The sequence below is a fragment of the Pongo pygmaeus genome, chromosome 3, assembly GCF_028885625.2.
Source record: "Pongo pygmaeus isolate AG05252 chromosome 3, NHGRI_mPonPyg2-v2.0_pri, whole genome shotgun sequence".
NCBI lineage: Eukaryota > Metazoa > Chordata > Mammalia > Primates > Hominidae > Pongo > Pongo pygmaeus.
This window is the reverse complement of record NC_072376.2, coordinates 35,540,605-35,556,694: the sequence shown is the minus strand read 5'-3', so window position 1 is coordinate 35,556,694 and position 16,090 is coordinate 35,540,605. Positions and strand designations below refer to the sequence as shown.

Genomic DNA, 16,090 nt, shown 5'->3' with positions numbered 1-16,090 from the left:
TTTTATCTTTAATTAACTAATTATTGGAATTCAGTGTTGAAGTTCACATGTGGAAAACAGCTAATTGAATGTTGATAGTTTTAATGAAAATAGATTATTCAATGTTTATATGAATTTAGTTTTAAAAATAAATTGGTTATTTAACATTTTTAAATAGCAAAGTATCAAATGCATACATTTTAAATAACCATATTTAAATTTTTCTTTTTGTTTCCAGCTTTATTGGGATGTGATTGTCAAAGACTATATGTGTTTAAGGTATACAGTGTGATGATTTGATATCCCTATATATTGTGAAATAACACAAACAAGCTAATAACAACTGTCACCTAACAGAGTTTTTTTGTGTGTGTGTGTGTGATAAGAACACTTAAGATGTACTGTCTTAGCAAATTTCAGGTGTACAATACATTATTATTAGCTATAGTCACCATGCTATATATTAGATCTCCAGAATTTATTCTTATAACTGAAAGTTTGTAACCTTTATGTGGTATCTATGTATATGTGGAATCTAAAAAAAATACACTCATAGAAACAGAGTAGAATGGTGATTAACAGGGACTGGGAGGTGGGATTAATGGTGAGATGTTGGTTAAAAAGTTTTTAATTTGGTCAGGCGTGGTGGCTCACGCCTGTAATCCCAGCACTTTGGGAGGTCCAGGCAGGCAGATCATGAGGTCAGAAATTTGAGACCAGCCTGTCCAATATGGTGAAACTCTGTCTCTACTAAAAATACAAAAATTAGCTGGATGTGGTGGCATGTGTCTGTAGTCCCAGCTACTCCATAGGCTGAGGCAGAAGAATCACTTGAACCCGGGAGGTGGAGGTTGCAGTGAGCAGAGATTGTGCCACTGCACTCCAGCTTGGGTGACAGAGCGAGACTCCACCTCAAAAACTTTTTTTTTTTTTTAAATTCTGAAATGTATTTTGAAATTACATGGAAATTAATGGTAAACTTTTCAAGCTTTCTGTAGGCTCTTATTTATTTATTTTTTTAATAACAAGGTAGTGATGGCAGCAGTGACCCATCTGAGCCGCTGCTGCCATCACACTGGCTGCAGCAGAGAGGTGCGGCCAGGGCTGCATACTCTACAGAGATGGCGTGAGCCAAGGACAAGTGGGAGCCCTGCCCCTTCCGAGTTGGTAGGGTGGGAGCTCCTCGGGTGCAGCTGTAGTTGCCAAGTTGTGGCTTTGGGACCTAGGCCTCCCACTCCATGGAGCAGACAGGAGTCCTGCTCTCCTGGGTGTAGCTACAGATGCCCAAGTCGTGGCTATGAGTCCAGGCCTCTCTGTGCTCTTGGTGGAGGTTGGAAGCAGGCAGGAGCCCTGTGTTCCCGGTTGCAGCAGCCTCTGCCCAAGTCAGGGCTGTAGAGCCAGGCATCTCTGCACTCTTGGGGACCAGAAGGCCACCCCCTACCTACGCAAGCTCAAAGGTGTCTGCTCCAACTGCCTGGCTTCTCCCTGCTCCCGGTGTCTGCTCCTATCTCAGAGCAAGAATGGGGCCGGGGCCAGGTACCATCACAGCCCATCTGGATCTGTGCACTCTTGGGGAAGTGCTGACATGCCAGCTCCCTGCTGCCTCAGCCCCACTCTGGACTTTGGGTCCTGATGAGCATGGGAGGGAGGAAAGCCAAGGGAGCACTGAGGTCAACGCAGCACTGGCCTGCAGACACCTCTTGGCATGAACAGCCTGGGCGCCATGAACAGCAGCAGGAGGTGAAGCTGGGCCATGGGCAGAAGGGGGCAGGTCCTCGGTGAGGCCCCACCTTCAGGCCAGGGAGGGCCTGAAGGGTAGGAGCCGGCTAGTCCTGCAGCCCACAGTAGGAACTTGTAGTGTGCCTTTTCTGGGTCTGTCTATGGCCGCCCATGGACCAGTTGGGGCGCACTTCCTCCCCTGAGGCCCATGAAAGCCCCCGGATCAGCCAGAGCTGCACAGACATCAGGACAACCAGCTGCAGGGAGGAGCTACCCACGGCCAGGGCCTACCCTCTGCTGATAACTGCAGACATCAGATGACCTGACTGCAGAGAGGAGCTCCCCACCCAGGACCTCCTCTGAGCTATTCTGTCACTCAATAAAGCTCCTCTTCGCCTTGCTCACCCTCCACTTGTCTGCGTACCTCATTCTTTCTGGACACAGTACAAGAACTTGGGACCTGGGAGATGTCGGGGCTGAAATAGCTGTAACACAAACAGGGCTGAAACACTTCGCCTTCTCATCATGTTATGGGTGAAGACAAGGAGAGAAGAGCTGCGGCCCTTTGGGGAACCGAGACCTGGAAGCTCCCCGAGGCAGGGCTGTGACTACCTCTTTGGACCTCTTAAGTTCCTGGAGTCTCAAGCTTCCAGCCGCCGCCACGTTTCCTGGTGGCAGCCGTGGAAGCTGCTTGTGGTGTGCCTGGTCCAGCTGCAGCCTTGCAGAGAGCCAGCGCCCGTGTAGACACCTGGTGCTGGCTGCCCCGCTGCAGCAGCCGGTGTGCCTCACTGTGTGCAGTGGCTGGACCCCATGCTCGCTTGCTCACACACCCCTCACTGCTCCACACCTGGCTCGCTGTTGGCAGTCATGGGATCCAGGCCGGTAGCGTGAGCCGAGCGCAGCCTGCTCATGCAGAATGGGTGGAACAAACCCAGAACTCAGGCAAAGGCGCCACCAGCCACAGAGACTTCTGGCCAGAAAAGCAACACCCTGAGGATCCTGCAACAGTAGTTTTACAAAGTGTTTATTTTGTCATATAAAAATCTGGTTTTTAATATTTGCAAAAATAAAATTAAGGATGAAGTTTTTCAGTAGTGTTTATATTTGTACAATAGAAATTCAAGTAAATATCTTTTAGTGAAAAATACATTCATTTGTTTCTTCACTATATGTGAGGAACTATGATAGTCACTGGTTTTATATTGATGAACAAAACAGAAATGGATTCTGTGCTTAAGGATCTCAAAGTCTGTTTGATGTGATGGATATATTTACCCTGATTGATCATTACACATTGTATGTGTATGTCAGAATATCACATTTACCCCATAAGTAGGTCAATTAATATATATCAATAAAATGCATATTTTGCAAAAAGTTAAGGAAGGCTCAAGAAAAAGAAATCTAGTATGGGTGGCATATGAAGCCAAAACAAATATATAATTACACATTCTGCTTAGTGTCGTTAAGTAAAGAAATGGAGCAAGAGAACAGAGAGACCTCAATGATCTATGCATAGTCAGGAGTGGTCACTTGTTGAGAAAGACATTAAAGATGAACTTTCAAGAACAGGAAGGAGCCAGCCATGTTAGGAGCAGGCAGGCAGCATGCCAAGCAGAGACAATGGCATATGGGAAGGCCATGAGGCAAGAAAGAGTCTGGAGAAGAGAGGCAGTGCGGCCAGAGAGTGGTGTCCACAGAGTATGTACCCACAGATTTTGATGGCTGACTGGATGAATGCATGACCACAGAAGCCAACTTTCAATGATAGGAGTGCAGAATAGCTTTCTCCACCTGTAGGACAGTTGTTCTTTCATATTCTTTCATCTGCTACACCCTGTGGTTTCTCATTCCATTTCACTGTGGGCTGGGATTTGTCTTATTTACCTGCCCCTTCATAGAATGTTAAAGAGATTTAATAATCTTTAAAATATTGAGTTAAAAATAGTTGGAGACATCAAATAGTCACCTGGCAGTTGAAAAAAATTAAAATAATTGGGAGAATATCTTAGAAGCTGATTCTCTCAGAGGCTGAGGTTTTCCTCAGAGAGCCAGTGGTAGGGTGTGTCCTTTGCATTATGAGCGCCTGAGAGAGGAGTTGTAGCTAGTCAGATGCTGCATCTTCGACTGATCCTTAAGCCTAACACATAGCAAGCTATCTGCCCTCACTCTTCCCCTCCTCCTTTTTCTGTGGACACAAATATTAAGTTCCTGGATGATGCCTCAGACACAAACTGTCTGTCAAGATGGTGATGGAATTCTAAGAAAGTTTTATGTGTTGGAGTGGCTGCAGTTAATCTTAAGTAAGACATGTGAAAATAGGTTGTCTTTTACACCTGATGTTTTGGCAGGTTTCAAAACTTTGAATTTAATTCTGCATGTTCTAAAGTTTTCTTGCATTCCCTCAACCTTTCTTTTAAAAGATGCTGATTATATGAGTGCTGATCATTTGAGTTTTTTCTGTCTGTCATCCCGCCCATGGTGCCAGAAGGACTATGCTTTTAATCATGTCACTCATTCCTTCAGCAAATTCTTTTTCAGTGCCATATTCCTCTCTGTGTTACTTGCTGATCATACAGAAGGAAATAAACGTTGTCCTTGTAAAGCATAAGACCTGGTGTGGGAGACAAACATTAAGCAAATAAACAAATATATAAAATTAGAGGTTGTGTTAAGTGCTATGAGGAAAAGTAGAGGGTATTGAGAGAGAGAGTAACTTTGTTATCCACTTTGGATCGGGTCATCAGGGAAGGGATTTCTTTGTAGTTGATTCAGATGTAACTGAAAGATAAGTAGTCAGCAAAGGGAATAGTGGGGTAATGGGAGGCCCTAAGGCCTCTATCCCCCACAGATGTTAATTATTTTTATCTTAAAGTGGAAGATTATATGTGTAATTGAGCTCTAGCTTACTGTCATTCACAGTGTGAAGTGGGTTGTGTCCCAAAGCAAAATCTTGATTTACTGAATTACTGTTTGGATTGTGTTAGAAGGTATGTGTTTCTCTGCCTTTAAGTGTAGAGGAGATAAATATGAAATGAGCAAAAAGTGACTAATTTATCCAGTGTATAATATTTCTTTACCTTTCAACATTTAATGCTGAGAATTTAAGGAACCCTGTGTTGCTAGAAAAAGTAAAAACCAGATGGCTGTAACACTGTTGGATGTTGCAAAGTGAGGAAAACCCATTGCAGACAGGCCAAGAAAAGTTAAAAAGACTGAAAGATGAAAAATAAGATGGAAAGAGGGCTGGGTGGTCAGTTGTGGTAATATGCTTTAAAGTTTTTTTTTTTTTTTTTTTTTTTGAGATGGGGCTCTCACTGTGTTGCCCAGGCTGGAGTACAGAGGTGCAGTCATAACTCACTGCAGCTTCCACCTCCTGGGCTCAAATGATCCTTTCACCTCAGCCTTCCAAATAGCTTGGACAACAGTTGTGTGCTACCATGCCTGGCTATTTTTTTTTTTTCTGGATATTTTGTAGAGACAGGGTTTTGCCATGTTGCCCAGTGATCCACCCACCTCAGCTTCTCAAAGTGATGGGATTATAAGCATGAGCCACCACACCTGGCCAAAATTTTTATTTTATTTTTTTCTGTAATTAGAGTTAAATATGAAGTGGTTATATGCTTTTAAGATCTTTACATGTAAATTTACATGTTCTTATTACTTCATAATTAATTCAATGCTTATATGTGAAAGTGTCTGCACTGAAGGATCTTAAAAACTTTTTATATTTGATCAGATTTGGTATAATTTTATCTTATGCAGAACATATTTGCTAACGATTAATTTGGGAGGCTTGCTGTGTTTCACATGCATAATAGATTTGTGGCTAGGGAACCAGCCCAGAGACAAGCTCTCTACACTTCCTGAAGTTGTTTTTCTATTAAGTCTTCTGAGAGCCAAGGGAAGTTATGCCAACTCCTTGTTTTAAACATTTCAGAAAATTGCAAAAGCATAAGGTAGACAGAGTTGATGTTTGTTTAGAAATATTTTTTTTAAAAATAGGAAGTTTGTTTTCGTATATTTTCTGTGTTAAAGACCAAAAGTACTTATGATTGTCTGCCTTCAGGGAAGGAGAATATAAAATAAAAATATAAAGCAAGCCTAAGTAAAAACAGTTCTTCACTTCTTCCTTATATAGTCAGAAAAATAGTTTCTTTTTTCTTTTAAGCCTGAAACATGTGATTATATTATTTTGCTTTTGTTTTTCATGTCAGTAGCCATTTTAAACTACCTTTGCCTTTCATATGATCATTTAAAAAATATACTAATCTTTCACTGAATTTTGAATGCTTATAAATGATTCTGTATATTTGTTCAGGTCTTTTTCACCTTACTCAATCAAAATTAAATATGTTTTCCATGTAAATCCAATTGACAAAGCCTTGTTATTTTAGTAAGATATTTATGCCCTAAAACAAAAATCAAGGGAAAATAAAATAGATATATAAGCTTAATGAGGGATGAAAGCTTATATTATCTTCGTGAAAGGATTATCTTTATTATTAGAAATGGGTTCAGTGACAGTGTTTCTGACCACATTTTGTTTCGCACTGAACCTTACAAATGTGTGTGACAACACTGTTAATTTTGTCATTAACAAAAAATTCCTAGGTCAACTGATTAGAAAGTACTATTATGCTATTTTTTCCTATGTGCCATGGCCAAAACTGGGTATTATCGTAGCCTATTGTTGTCTATGCTGTTTAACATTAAATGATAATATATTTACACCGTTACATTACAAATGAATTTAACAATCTAAGTTCATGGTACTTGAATGTAAAATAACAATTTCATGTTTTGCAGAAAACGCATGTTTCAGAAGAGATGGGTGAAATTTGATGGCCTTAGCATTTCTTACTACAATAATGAGAAGGTAAATACATTTTACAGTTTTCAAAAATTGCTTTTTTATGCATACTAGGTGTACTTCAGTAAACTAAGCAAGCAGTTTGGTTTTTAAGAATAGGAGGTGGATTCTCAACATGAAAAGAATTTGAAGTTGCAACTAATAAATATATTACCATATGCTTAGTTAATTAAAATCAGATGATTTTTGTCTTAAGTATGTACTTTCTCTTCACACACTAAATTTAAGATTTAACCACATGCTCTTTTTTTGTAGCTCATAATCTAACATAACTTTCTCATTATTTAGAGATTTCCACCCCCTAATATTGGCAATACCTGTGGCTCTAATAGAGATTTAGGCTTCTTTTTATATATTGCTTCTTTATTGCTGCAGGACAGAAGAATATATGCTTTTAGACAGTAACACATACTGCAACATAACACACACTGCATGCTCTATGGCTGAGAATAATGGAAGATATAGAGAGGTGTTAATTGTTTGGTTTCACTTTGCAGTGACTCAGAGCATCAAATCGGTATAAACACATCTCTTGGAGGTTTGCAAGATGGTTGGATGAATATTTTAGAAAAGCTGGTTTTTTTTTGGTCTGGTTTTTTTTTTTGTTGTTGTTGTTGTTGTTGTTTTTGTTTTTTTGGAGACAGAGTCTTCCTCTGTTGCCCAGGCTGGAGTATAGTGGCAGGATCTTGGCTCACTGAAGCCTTTGCCTCCTGGGTTCCAGCAATTCTCCTGCCTCAGCCTCCTGAGTAGCTGGGATTACAGGTGCGCACCACCATGCCTGGCTAATTTTGTAATTTTAGTAGAGACAAGGTTTCACCATGCTGGCCAGGCTGGTCTTGAACTTCTGATCTCAAGTGATCTGCCACCTTGGCCTCCCAAAGTGCTGGGATTACAGGCATGAGCTACCGTGACCAGCCTTAAAAGCTGTTTTCTGTTTTAGCTACTATTTTTTTCTAGTTCACTTGTACATTTGAGTGTTAAGACAATTCGTTGCCTAGGTTGAGTAGAAGGTAGTCTCTATTGCTGATGGAATCTCACTGCTGGTTTTCTCCAGCACCTGTAACCTGTTCTGGTTTGATTGAAATGAGGAGGAAAACTACTCAGGAGTGAGACAGGCTTCCATGCCATAAGACTGTTGCTGGCACTACCATTATTTTCATTTGAGACTATTTCTAGTAACTGTGTCAAACTGGACTCTTTTTCCCTCTTTCCCTCTGTTTGTTCTTTTAAAGCTCATCTCAACTGCAGTGAAGAGATGAGGACCTCTCACGTTTTTAGTTCTTGATGCAATGAAAATGATGCAGCTTGGTTTGAAATTGAGATTAAAAAGTTCATATAAAAATGAGACATTGCAAATCATTTAGCTTAATATTAAAAAAATTTAAGTTGTTATTTTCTGTGACATTTCATCCATTTATTGTCTAGATGGTTGGTTACGTTTTGGCAAAAAAACAGAAACACTGGATTTGGTGTTTCCTAAAAGGAGAGTTTCTGTTGTGACTCTTCTAGCAAAAGGGATGCATAGGTGTGGCCATAGCCACTATCTTGGCTGGGTGACCCAGTGTTAACAGCTATGAGAACTGAACAGTTGGGTCTTTTAATGTTTAAATGTGCACTTGAGGAGCATGTGGTTGGGCCTTTGGGAGGTAGTGTGCAGAGTTAAACATTCCCTAGGTTTCTTCCACTTTCTTTGAGGCCGCCAATCACGTCTCTGTAAGGACTTCTTCATTATATCACAGAAAATGGCATGATCCAAACAGCCCTAATATTTTATCCCCTGCAAAGAAATCTAACTCACCCCCATTTTCACCCAGCTGTGGGCAGAATTGCCCTGTGATCGTTTCATTGTCTCAAATTGGTAGATAAATGACAAAACTTGCCCTAGATATCTGTGTGTTACAGGCTCAAGGGATGCTTTTAAATTTCTTTCCTTAAGGAAAATTTTATACTCTGAAAAACACAGGCATTTTGAGCATTGTTGTCATTTGAGTGTTTTTTTTTCTTTATTGTCTTTATCTTGTACTGTTGCGAGACAAATATAAAAATCAGCTCTACAGTGTTAAAAATTACAAGATTTTTCTTGGGCTCTCATAATAGATTATAAATCAGCCATTAGATAAACTACAACATTCTGAGGTTATAGTGACATAGTATTTTGCTTGTTAAGTATATTTTGATCACTTCTGGGGAATTATTTTTTTCTATTATTCTACCAGAAATATTTACTTGTTAAATATATCATTGCTATAGGTGTGTAGGTTATTTTTTAAGGAATTGTTTTCTCTTTAACGGGATCTGTTGGAAAGATAATCTTTTTTTAGTCCCTGTTTCTTTCAGTACAGGGCTACTTATTTCTAGTGACAAAATGGGTTAATGGTAACATTTTCCTCAACAAATAGTTAATTATCTCACTAGAGGGATGTTGTAATAAGTTCCTCTAATTCTTATGCAAACTAAAATTTGGAAACAGATCACATAGGGGATAAACTGTAAATGTTTTTAGGCATTCTAATTCCTGCTGTCTGGTCTCAGTCACTACAGACTTAGAGGAGAGGGGCTCTTACACTGTCCCCAAAGATGCTGTGCCGTTTCCCACATCCTTAGGTTGCCTGACAATGGAAAGATGTTATCGTCCTCTTCTGAATTTCTAGAGCACTTATTGGTCTAGTTTTGGCCTTGTATTGCCATTTTAACCTACTTGGATTTATAGAGTTTCCTTTGTTAAGCCAATCATGTCAGGTGTCTCTGCCTAATGATCTTTTTAAACAGTGACTGAGTATACACTATGGGAAACTGGAGCATGTCTTTTCTTACATGTTCCCCTTGTGTTTTTGTTCTTCCATCTGAGCCTCCCTGGCCATTGCCATCCATCAACATTCTGTGCAAACATCAGACCCATCTTGTTATTCACCTCCATGAGGCTTTTCTTTATTTTCTCCAACTGTATGACATTTGAAAAATAATATGCAGGAAAATTCAGAAGAAAAACAAACTAAAAGTAGGGAGGCAAATCAGGAGACTGTTGCACTAAGCCAGGCATTATTAGCATGTAGACTAATGTATAGGCTCAGTGGAGGCTCAGCGGAAGTGATAAGAAAGGAATTTCAAGAAATATTAAAAATGAGCCATCAGAGTTTGTTATAATTGTGATTGATTAGACATAGGATTCATTCATTCAGAAAATATTTCTATAGTATTAACTACATGAAAGGTGGTGAGGAACGTAGATAAATGACCGGAAGCCTATTTGGGGAGAATATATTAATTAAATGATCACACAGGTAAATATAAAGTCACCATTTAAATCACAGTGAATAATTGTTATAAAGGAAAAATCCAGGTTGCTGTTAGCTTAAATTAGGGTTATCTGTGAGAATGAGGGGTCTGAGAGAATGTGCTGGTCAGAAAGGCTTTCTTCAGGAGGATATATTTATGCTGAAATATGAAGGATGAGGAGGCAGTAAGTATGTGCAGATGGGTGTGAAGACAATTCCTTGCAGAGCAAACAGTGTATGCAAAGGCACTGGCTTGGGTAGAAATGTGATATATTCAGGAAACCTCAGGAAAACCAATGTGACAGTAATTCACAGTTGGTGAGTTGTGGGGAGGAAGTTTATTCTAGACGTGGGGAGAATGCAAGCTATGTGGGTGCAAAGGAACCAGCAAAGGTCAAAGATGACTTCATTCTATTTCAGATGGACTAGAAGAGTTGATATTTTAATGGACAGGTATAAAGAGAGTGTAAGTCTTCAGGTGAAAATAAATTCAGTTTTAAAGTTTGTGGTACTTACGAGACAGTTACATAGACTACTGACAACTTGAAATATGGCAGTGAAATTGAGTGAAATGAATAGATAAGAAAGGAAGAGAGAAATTTTAGATTACTCTCCATAAAGTTGGTAGAGCTGGAGGACATTATATTAAGTGAAATAAGGCAGGAACAGAAAGTTAAAAAGCCCATATTCTCACTGATGAGGAAGCTTTTTTCAAAGTGAATCTTACCAAAGTAAAAAGTAGTACAGAGGATAGTAGAGGCTGTGAAGGGTAGGGAAAAGGAGGACGTAGGGAGAGATTTGTTAAAGGACAGGAACTTATAGCTAGAGAGGAGGAATAAGTCCTAGTGTTCTATGGCACTGTAGGATGACTGTAGTTAACACTAATTTAATATAGTTTCAAACAGCCAGAAGGAGGATATTGAATGTTTTCAACACAGAGAGATGATGAATATTTGAGATGATGGATATGCTTGTTACCTCTTCTGATCATTATACTTTATATGTATCACGACATCACTATGTATCATGACATCACTATGTATCCCACAAATACGAACGATTATTGTGTGTTAATTTAGAAAATTAAAAAAATTAGTGGAAAAGGATTTTTATAGGGAGAGAAGATAAAGTAAAAAGGAGAGAAAATAAGTTGTTCACTAAGTGCTTATTTCTTGACATCCTTCTCTCTTTTCTGTATAAGGTTGCCCATTCATCTTCCTGAATCACAGCTCATTTGCCATACTCAGTTTTGGCTTCATGGGAGGACATAGGAGAGCCTTCATTGCATTGGTATTTAAGATTACATTAAAGAATGGATAGGATTTTGATGGATAAATAAAGTCAGGGATGGGAGATTGGAACAGAGCTAGTGAAGCAGAAGAAACTTGAAAAATACTCAGAGATAATGCCATGATGATATAGTGTATCTTCGTAAATAGCAGAAGAGGATATCCTTCTGGTGGAATGCCGTGACGCTAATGATGACTGTCCCTTACCAATTGCTAAGGCAGGAGTTTATGGCTAGGAGAAATATAAACTCAGTACTTGCTCCCTGCATGGAATGGTTTGCTGTTTTTTCCAAATCAGTTATATCTGGGACGTGCTCAAAAGTGTGGGTTCCAAGGATAACGCTGTGGAAGGGAAGAGATAAAGAAGTCCTTTAAGGATGTATCCAAACTCTTCTAATATTGCAGACCTTCTATAATGTGTCCTTGGTATGCGTTATCAGCCTCCTGTCTTTTGACTCTATGTTGTTGTCCTCTTATTTCTCTGCTTTACACTTCCATTATTCAGTCTTTTTGACTAGAATGCCCCCCCGCCCTACACTTGTCTATCTGGTTAAAATTAAGGTTTTTTAAAAGTCAGGTTTAAATACCACCATGTTTGTAAAGATATCCCTCACAGCCTTTAAGCAGAATTGAGATTTTCCATCTTTGTACTCTTAAATCCCTTAGTTTTTACCCAGTTTTAAACTCTACTCTCATTGCAGTAGCTGGTTTTTCATTTTGAGGCTCCTTGAAAGTATAAGCACTCTGAATTTTCTTTCCAACACGGGGCCCAGAAAATATAAAGAGTTAAATTGTGAAGTAGTTACCATGACATGATTTGAGAGGGTCCAGGAAAATGAAGATGGATTAAAAAGTTATCAAAGTCTTAAGAATGACCTTTTTTTAAACAAAATTTGTAATATTTATATGCTGTTTGGAAACAGAAAAATCTATCTTTTTTATTCTTTGTTCATTGGAGAGTAAAAATTAAAATGATACAGTTTGAAGTTGAGATGCTCATCATCAGAGCTTTGAGTAACATGGTTAATTTAGAAAACCCAATATGTGTTTAAGGTATATTTTGGTTCCGAATATGTAACAAACTCGTTTCAAAATTGTTCAGTTACAGTACCTGTTGTGGCCAGCAGATGCCTGCAAACACCATAAAATCATTTTGAGCAGATAGTTTTAAAGAACATGCTGCTGGTTTTTGGAACTCTGTGTTGCTAGTTTAGTAGGATTGTTTGTATTTGATTCTTTCCCTTTTAATTCCAGATGAAGAGAAAGTTGAAAAGATCTCACTTCAAAGAAGGGAATATTTAATAGTTTCTTTTCCAGGGTATTACATGAGAATATGAGTGGACATATTACTTGTATGTCATTTAAAAAATTTGGATTGAAATTATAAAAGAGAAGCAGTTATAAATACTGTGCCATTCCTTTTTGATAAGATCAAGAGAATTTCATCTTCGTATGTCTTCTCTTTTTTTCTAACCAATACAGGAGATGTATTCGAAAGGAATAATTCCCCTTTCTGCTATATCAACAGTACGAGTTCAAGGAGACAACAAATTTGAAGTTGTTACAACACAAAGAACTTTTGTTTTTAGAGTAGAAAAAGAAGGTAAGATTATTTCTTTGTCTCTATGAAATACATTAATTTCTGACTAATCATATTAATAAACAAGTTAGACTAGGAATGTCAAGAAACCTTTAAATGTATTACTTTTTGATAATTTACATTTTAAAATTAATTTTTCAAATGCATAATGTTAAAGCATAAATAAGTTGACAAGTTATTTGTTTTCTCTTTCATGCAACAAATATTTAGTGAGAGGCTATTGTATGCTAAGGACTCATAAGTTCTGGGTATACAGTGTGAAAAAAAGTAGAAAAAATTCTCTGCTTTCATGGAGCTAACCTTTGAGATGTTGTTTTGATAATGCAAAATAGTTATTTGATATGCAAAAACAATTTTTCTAACTATTAAGTTGGTTATATGGACATTTATGGCAGGCTCAGTGGTTCCCTACCTTTTTTGCACCAGGGGCTGGTTTCGTGGAGGACAATTTTTCCATGAACCGGTGGTGGGGAGATGGTTCCTGGACGATTGAAGCACATTACATTTATTGTGTGTTTTAGTTCTATTATTATTACATTGTAGTGTATAATGAAATAATTATACAACTCACCATAATGTAGAATCAGTGGGATCCCTGAGCTTGTTTTCTTGCAACTAAATGGCCCCATCTGGGGCTGATGGGAGACAGTGACAGATTGTCAGGCATTAGACTCTCATAAGGAGCACACAACCTAAATTCCTCGCTGCACATTTTACGGTAGAGTTAGTGCTCCTGTGAGAAGCTAATGCCACCTGTGATCTGAGAGGAGGCAGAGCTCAGGCAGTAATGCCAGTGGTGGCTATAGATGCAGCCAGGAGTGGCTGTAGATACAGAAGAAGCTTCGCTGGCTTGCCTGCTGCTCACCTTCTGCTGTGTGGCCCTGTTCCTAACAGACCATGTAATGGTACCAGTCCATGGTCTGGGGTTTGGGGACCCCCGCTTTAGCTGACTGCACAGGCACAGTAATCATTCTATGGTAGATTTTGAAGCATCTTTTATATTTCTTGAATTCTTTTCATCTATATCATCTATGGGACACTTGATGGTATAAGCCAATCCAAAGATGGCACATGTTTTCTGAATTGAGTTTAAATGTGTACAGAGAAATCTTTTCTGAATTTTGTTTGAATAAGGGTTGGGGAGGAGCAAGAGAAATTAAAAGTTCTCTGTTGTGTATTTTATTTGACTATCATAATATGTCATTACTATAAATTCACTAGTTTTAGTAATTTAGGTAATACCATGGCATTAAGAATTAGTATTTTAACTTATTTTATGGACAACTTTTATTTAGGAATAGATATATAATTCAACTTGATTTTTAGAAGTACTTCTTGGTGCTTTAATTATTTGAATAATAATGGTAAGGGAAATTGACTGAATACCTGATATGTGCCAGACACTTTGCTAATTCTTCATTTTCACAACAGTCTTATAAGGTTGGTAGTATTAAAATTATTATCCTTCTTTTTTTTGAGACAGTTTCACTCTTGTTGCCCAGGCTTGAGTGCAATGGCGCAATCTCAGCTCACTGCAACCTCTGCCTCGCGGGTTCAAGCGATTGTCCTGGCTCAGCCTCCCAAGTACCTGGGACTACAGGCATGCATCACCACGCCCAGCTATTTTTTTTTTGTATCTAGTAGAGACGGGGTTTCACCATGTTGGTCAGGTTGGTCTAGAACTCCCGATCTCAGGTGATCTGCCTGCCTTGGCCTCCCAAAGTGCTGGAATTACAGGCATGAGCCACCGCGCCCATCCATTATCCTATTTTTACAGATAAGAGAGTTCACCACCAGTTGGAAATGACTACAGTGTTAACTATTATGGGGTAACATTTTCTTTTTTTTTAACTGCTAGAGTCCTGGCACATATGGCAGTGCATAGCACATAAAAAGCAGTCAAGAAATATTATATACTACTAAAACGTTTCCACTGTTTCTTGGGGTACTCAATAAATGGGTACATTCCAGCAGACCTTCACACTGGAGCAGCTTTGTTCAAACTGCGGATTACTGAGATCAACTTAGTGGCTTATGATGTCACCAGAAACACCCTCCCTCAATAAAAAGACAAACCCCAAACAGAAAATAATAAATATCAAAGTACATTGCTTAAAGTAGGTGTTATATTGTGAAGCCTATCTATGTACATAGTGTATAGATGTAACATAAAAAAAAAGTTTCTTACTTAGTATTTAAAAATAATGTTGAACGAAAGCTAGAGTCCCAGAGTAGGGGTCAGCAAACTGATCTGCAGCCTAAATCTGGCTCAGTGCCTGTTTTTGTAAATAAAGTCCTGTTAGATAACGACCACTGTCATTCATTCATTTCTCATTCATTCGCACTCAGTGTATCACTGAGTAGTTGTGGCACAGACTGCAGCCAGTAAAGCCTAAAATGTTTACTATCTGATTCTTCAAAGACAAAGTGTGCAAACCCCTGCCCTCAAGCATTTTACCTAGAATTACCTATATGAGGAGCCACTTTTTGTGAATTATTGCCTGAAATTCAGAAAACTGTCCACAGTTGTGATACTTGATATGGGACTTCCATTTGAAATCACAATTTTTCTCTTACTGTATTTCTTGAAGCACATGGCATTGCTTCTCTTGAATGACTGTCATGACAGTCTTTCCTTGTGGTTTGGTTTCCACCACCCTGAAAGGTGACTGCCTGTTCCTTTGAGGTGCTTATCACCTTTCTCTTGGCCTCTCCAAATGAATTTCACATTGCTACGTAGCCTGCGTTTTAAGATAGACATACTAAATAAAGCCTCCAACTTGTATGAAAATCTGTTTAGCCATATTTACTTGCCACATTAAAAGTTAAACAGACACGTTTTATTTAAGTAGAGTGTACTAATCCACACATGTTTAAAAATTGCATGTTCACAATTTACAGATAAATCCTTCTGTGGTGTATAGTTCATCTTTCTGATATAAACTTGGGGCAGTATAAAAATTTCATTAACTTCAGTATAAATTTATCGTTTTTAAAATAAGTTGTAGGTCTTTAATTTTTTGAAACCATAGACATATTGCTTCAGTGAAAACACTGTATAAACATGGAATTACTGAATGAGTTATTTTGATTAAAAGTTCTTTTTACATAGTAACAACTCACAATTTTAAAGATAAGTGTGTGTAGAGGTGTGTGTACATATATATATGTTTATGCATCTATGTTTCATATGGAACTTTCAACAGTACACTAAATATGTTTTATTAAGTGATCTTTTTTGCTTCCATGTATACAAATGGTTGATTATCTTTTATTTTGTGGAAACTGGTAGATCAACTATAGTGGCTTAAGGACTTTGACTTAATGAACTTTAAGCTAAATTCAGGTCTATTTT

General features: G+C 38.4%; 1 protein-coding gene across 9 annotated transcripts in view; it reads left to right on the top strand.

Moving 5' to 3' along the window:
- ARAP2 (ArfGAP with RhoGAP domain, ankyrin repeat and PH domain 2) overlaps positions 1–16,090 on the top strand; it is a 247,505-nt gene that overhangs the window by 44,611 nt on the left and 186,804 nt on the right. For all 9 annotated transcript variants that reach the window (XR_010126032.1, XM_054484483.2, XM_054484485.2 and 6 more), the window contains 2 exons: positions 6,508–6,577; positions 12,618–12,738. Coding sequence is in view for 8 of the 9 variants with exons in the window: in XM_054484483.2 (XP_054340458.1) it covers positions 6,508–6,577; positions 12,618–12,738 (191 nt within the window). In the remaining variant the exon portion in view is untranslated. The remainder of the gene's footprint in view (positions 1–6,507; positions 6,578–12,617; positions 12,739–16,090) is intronic.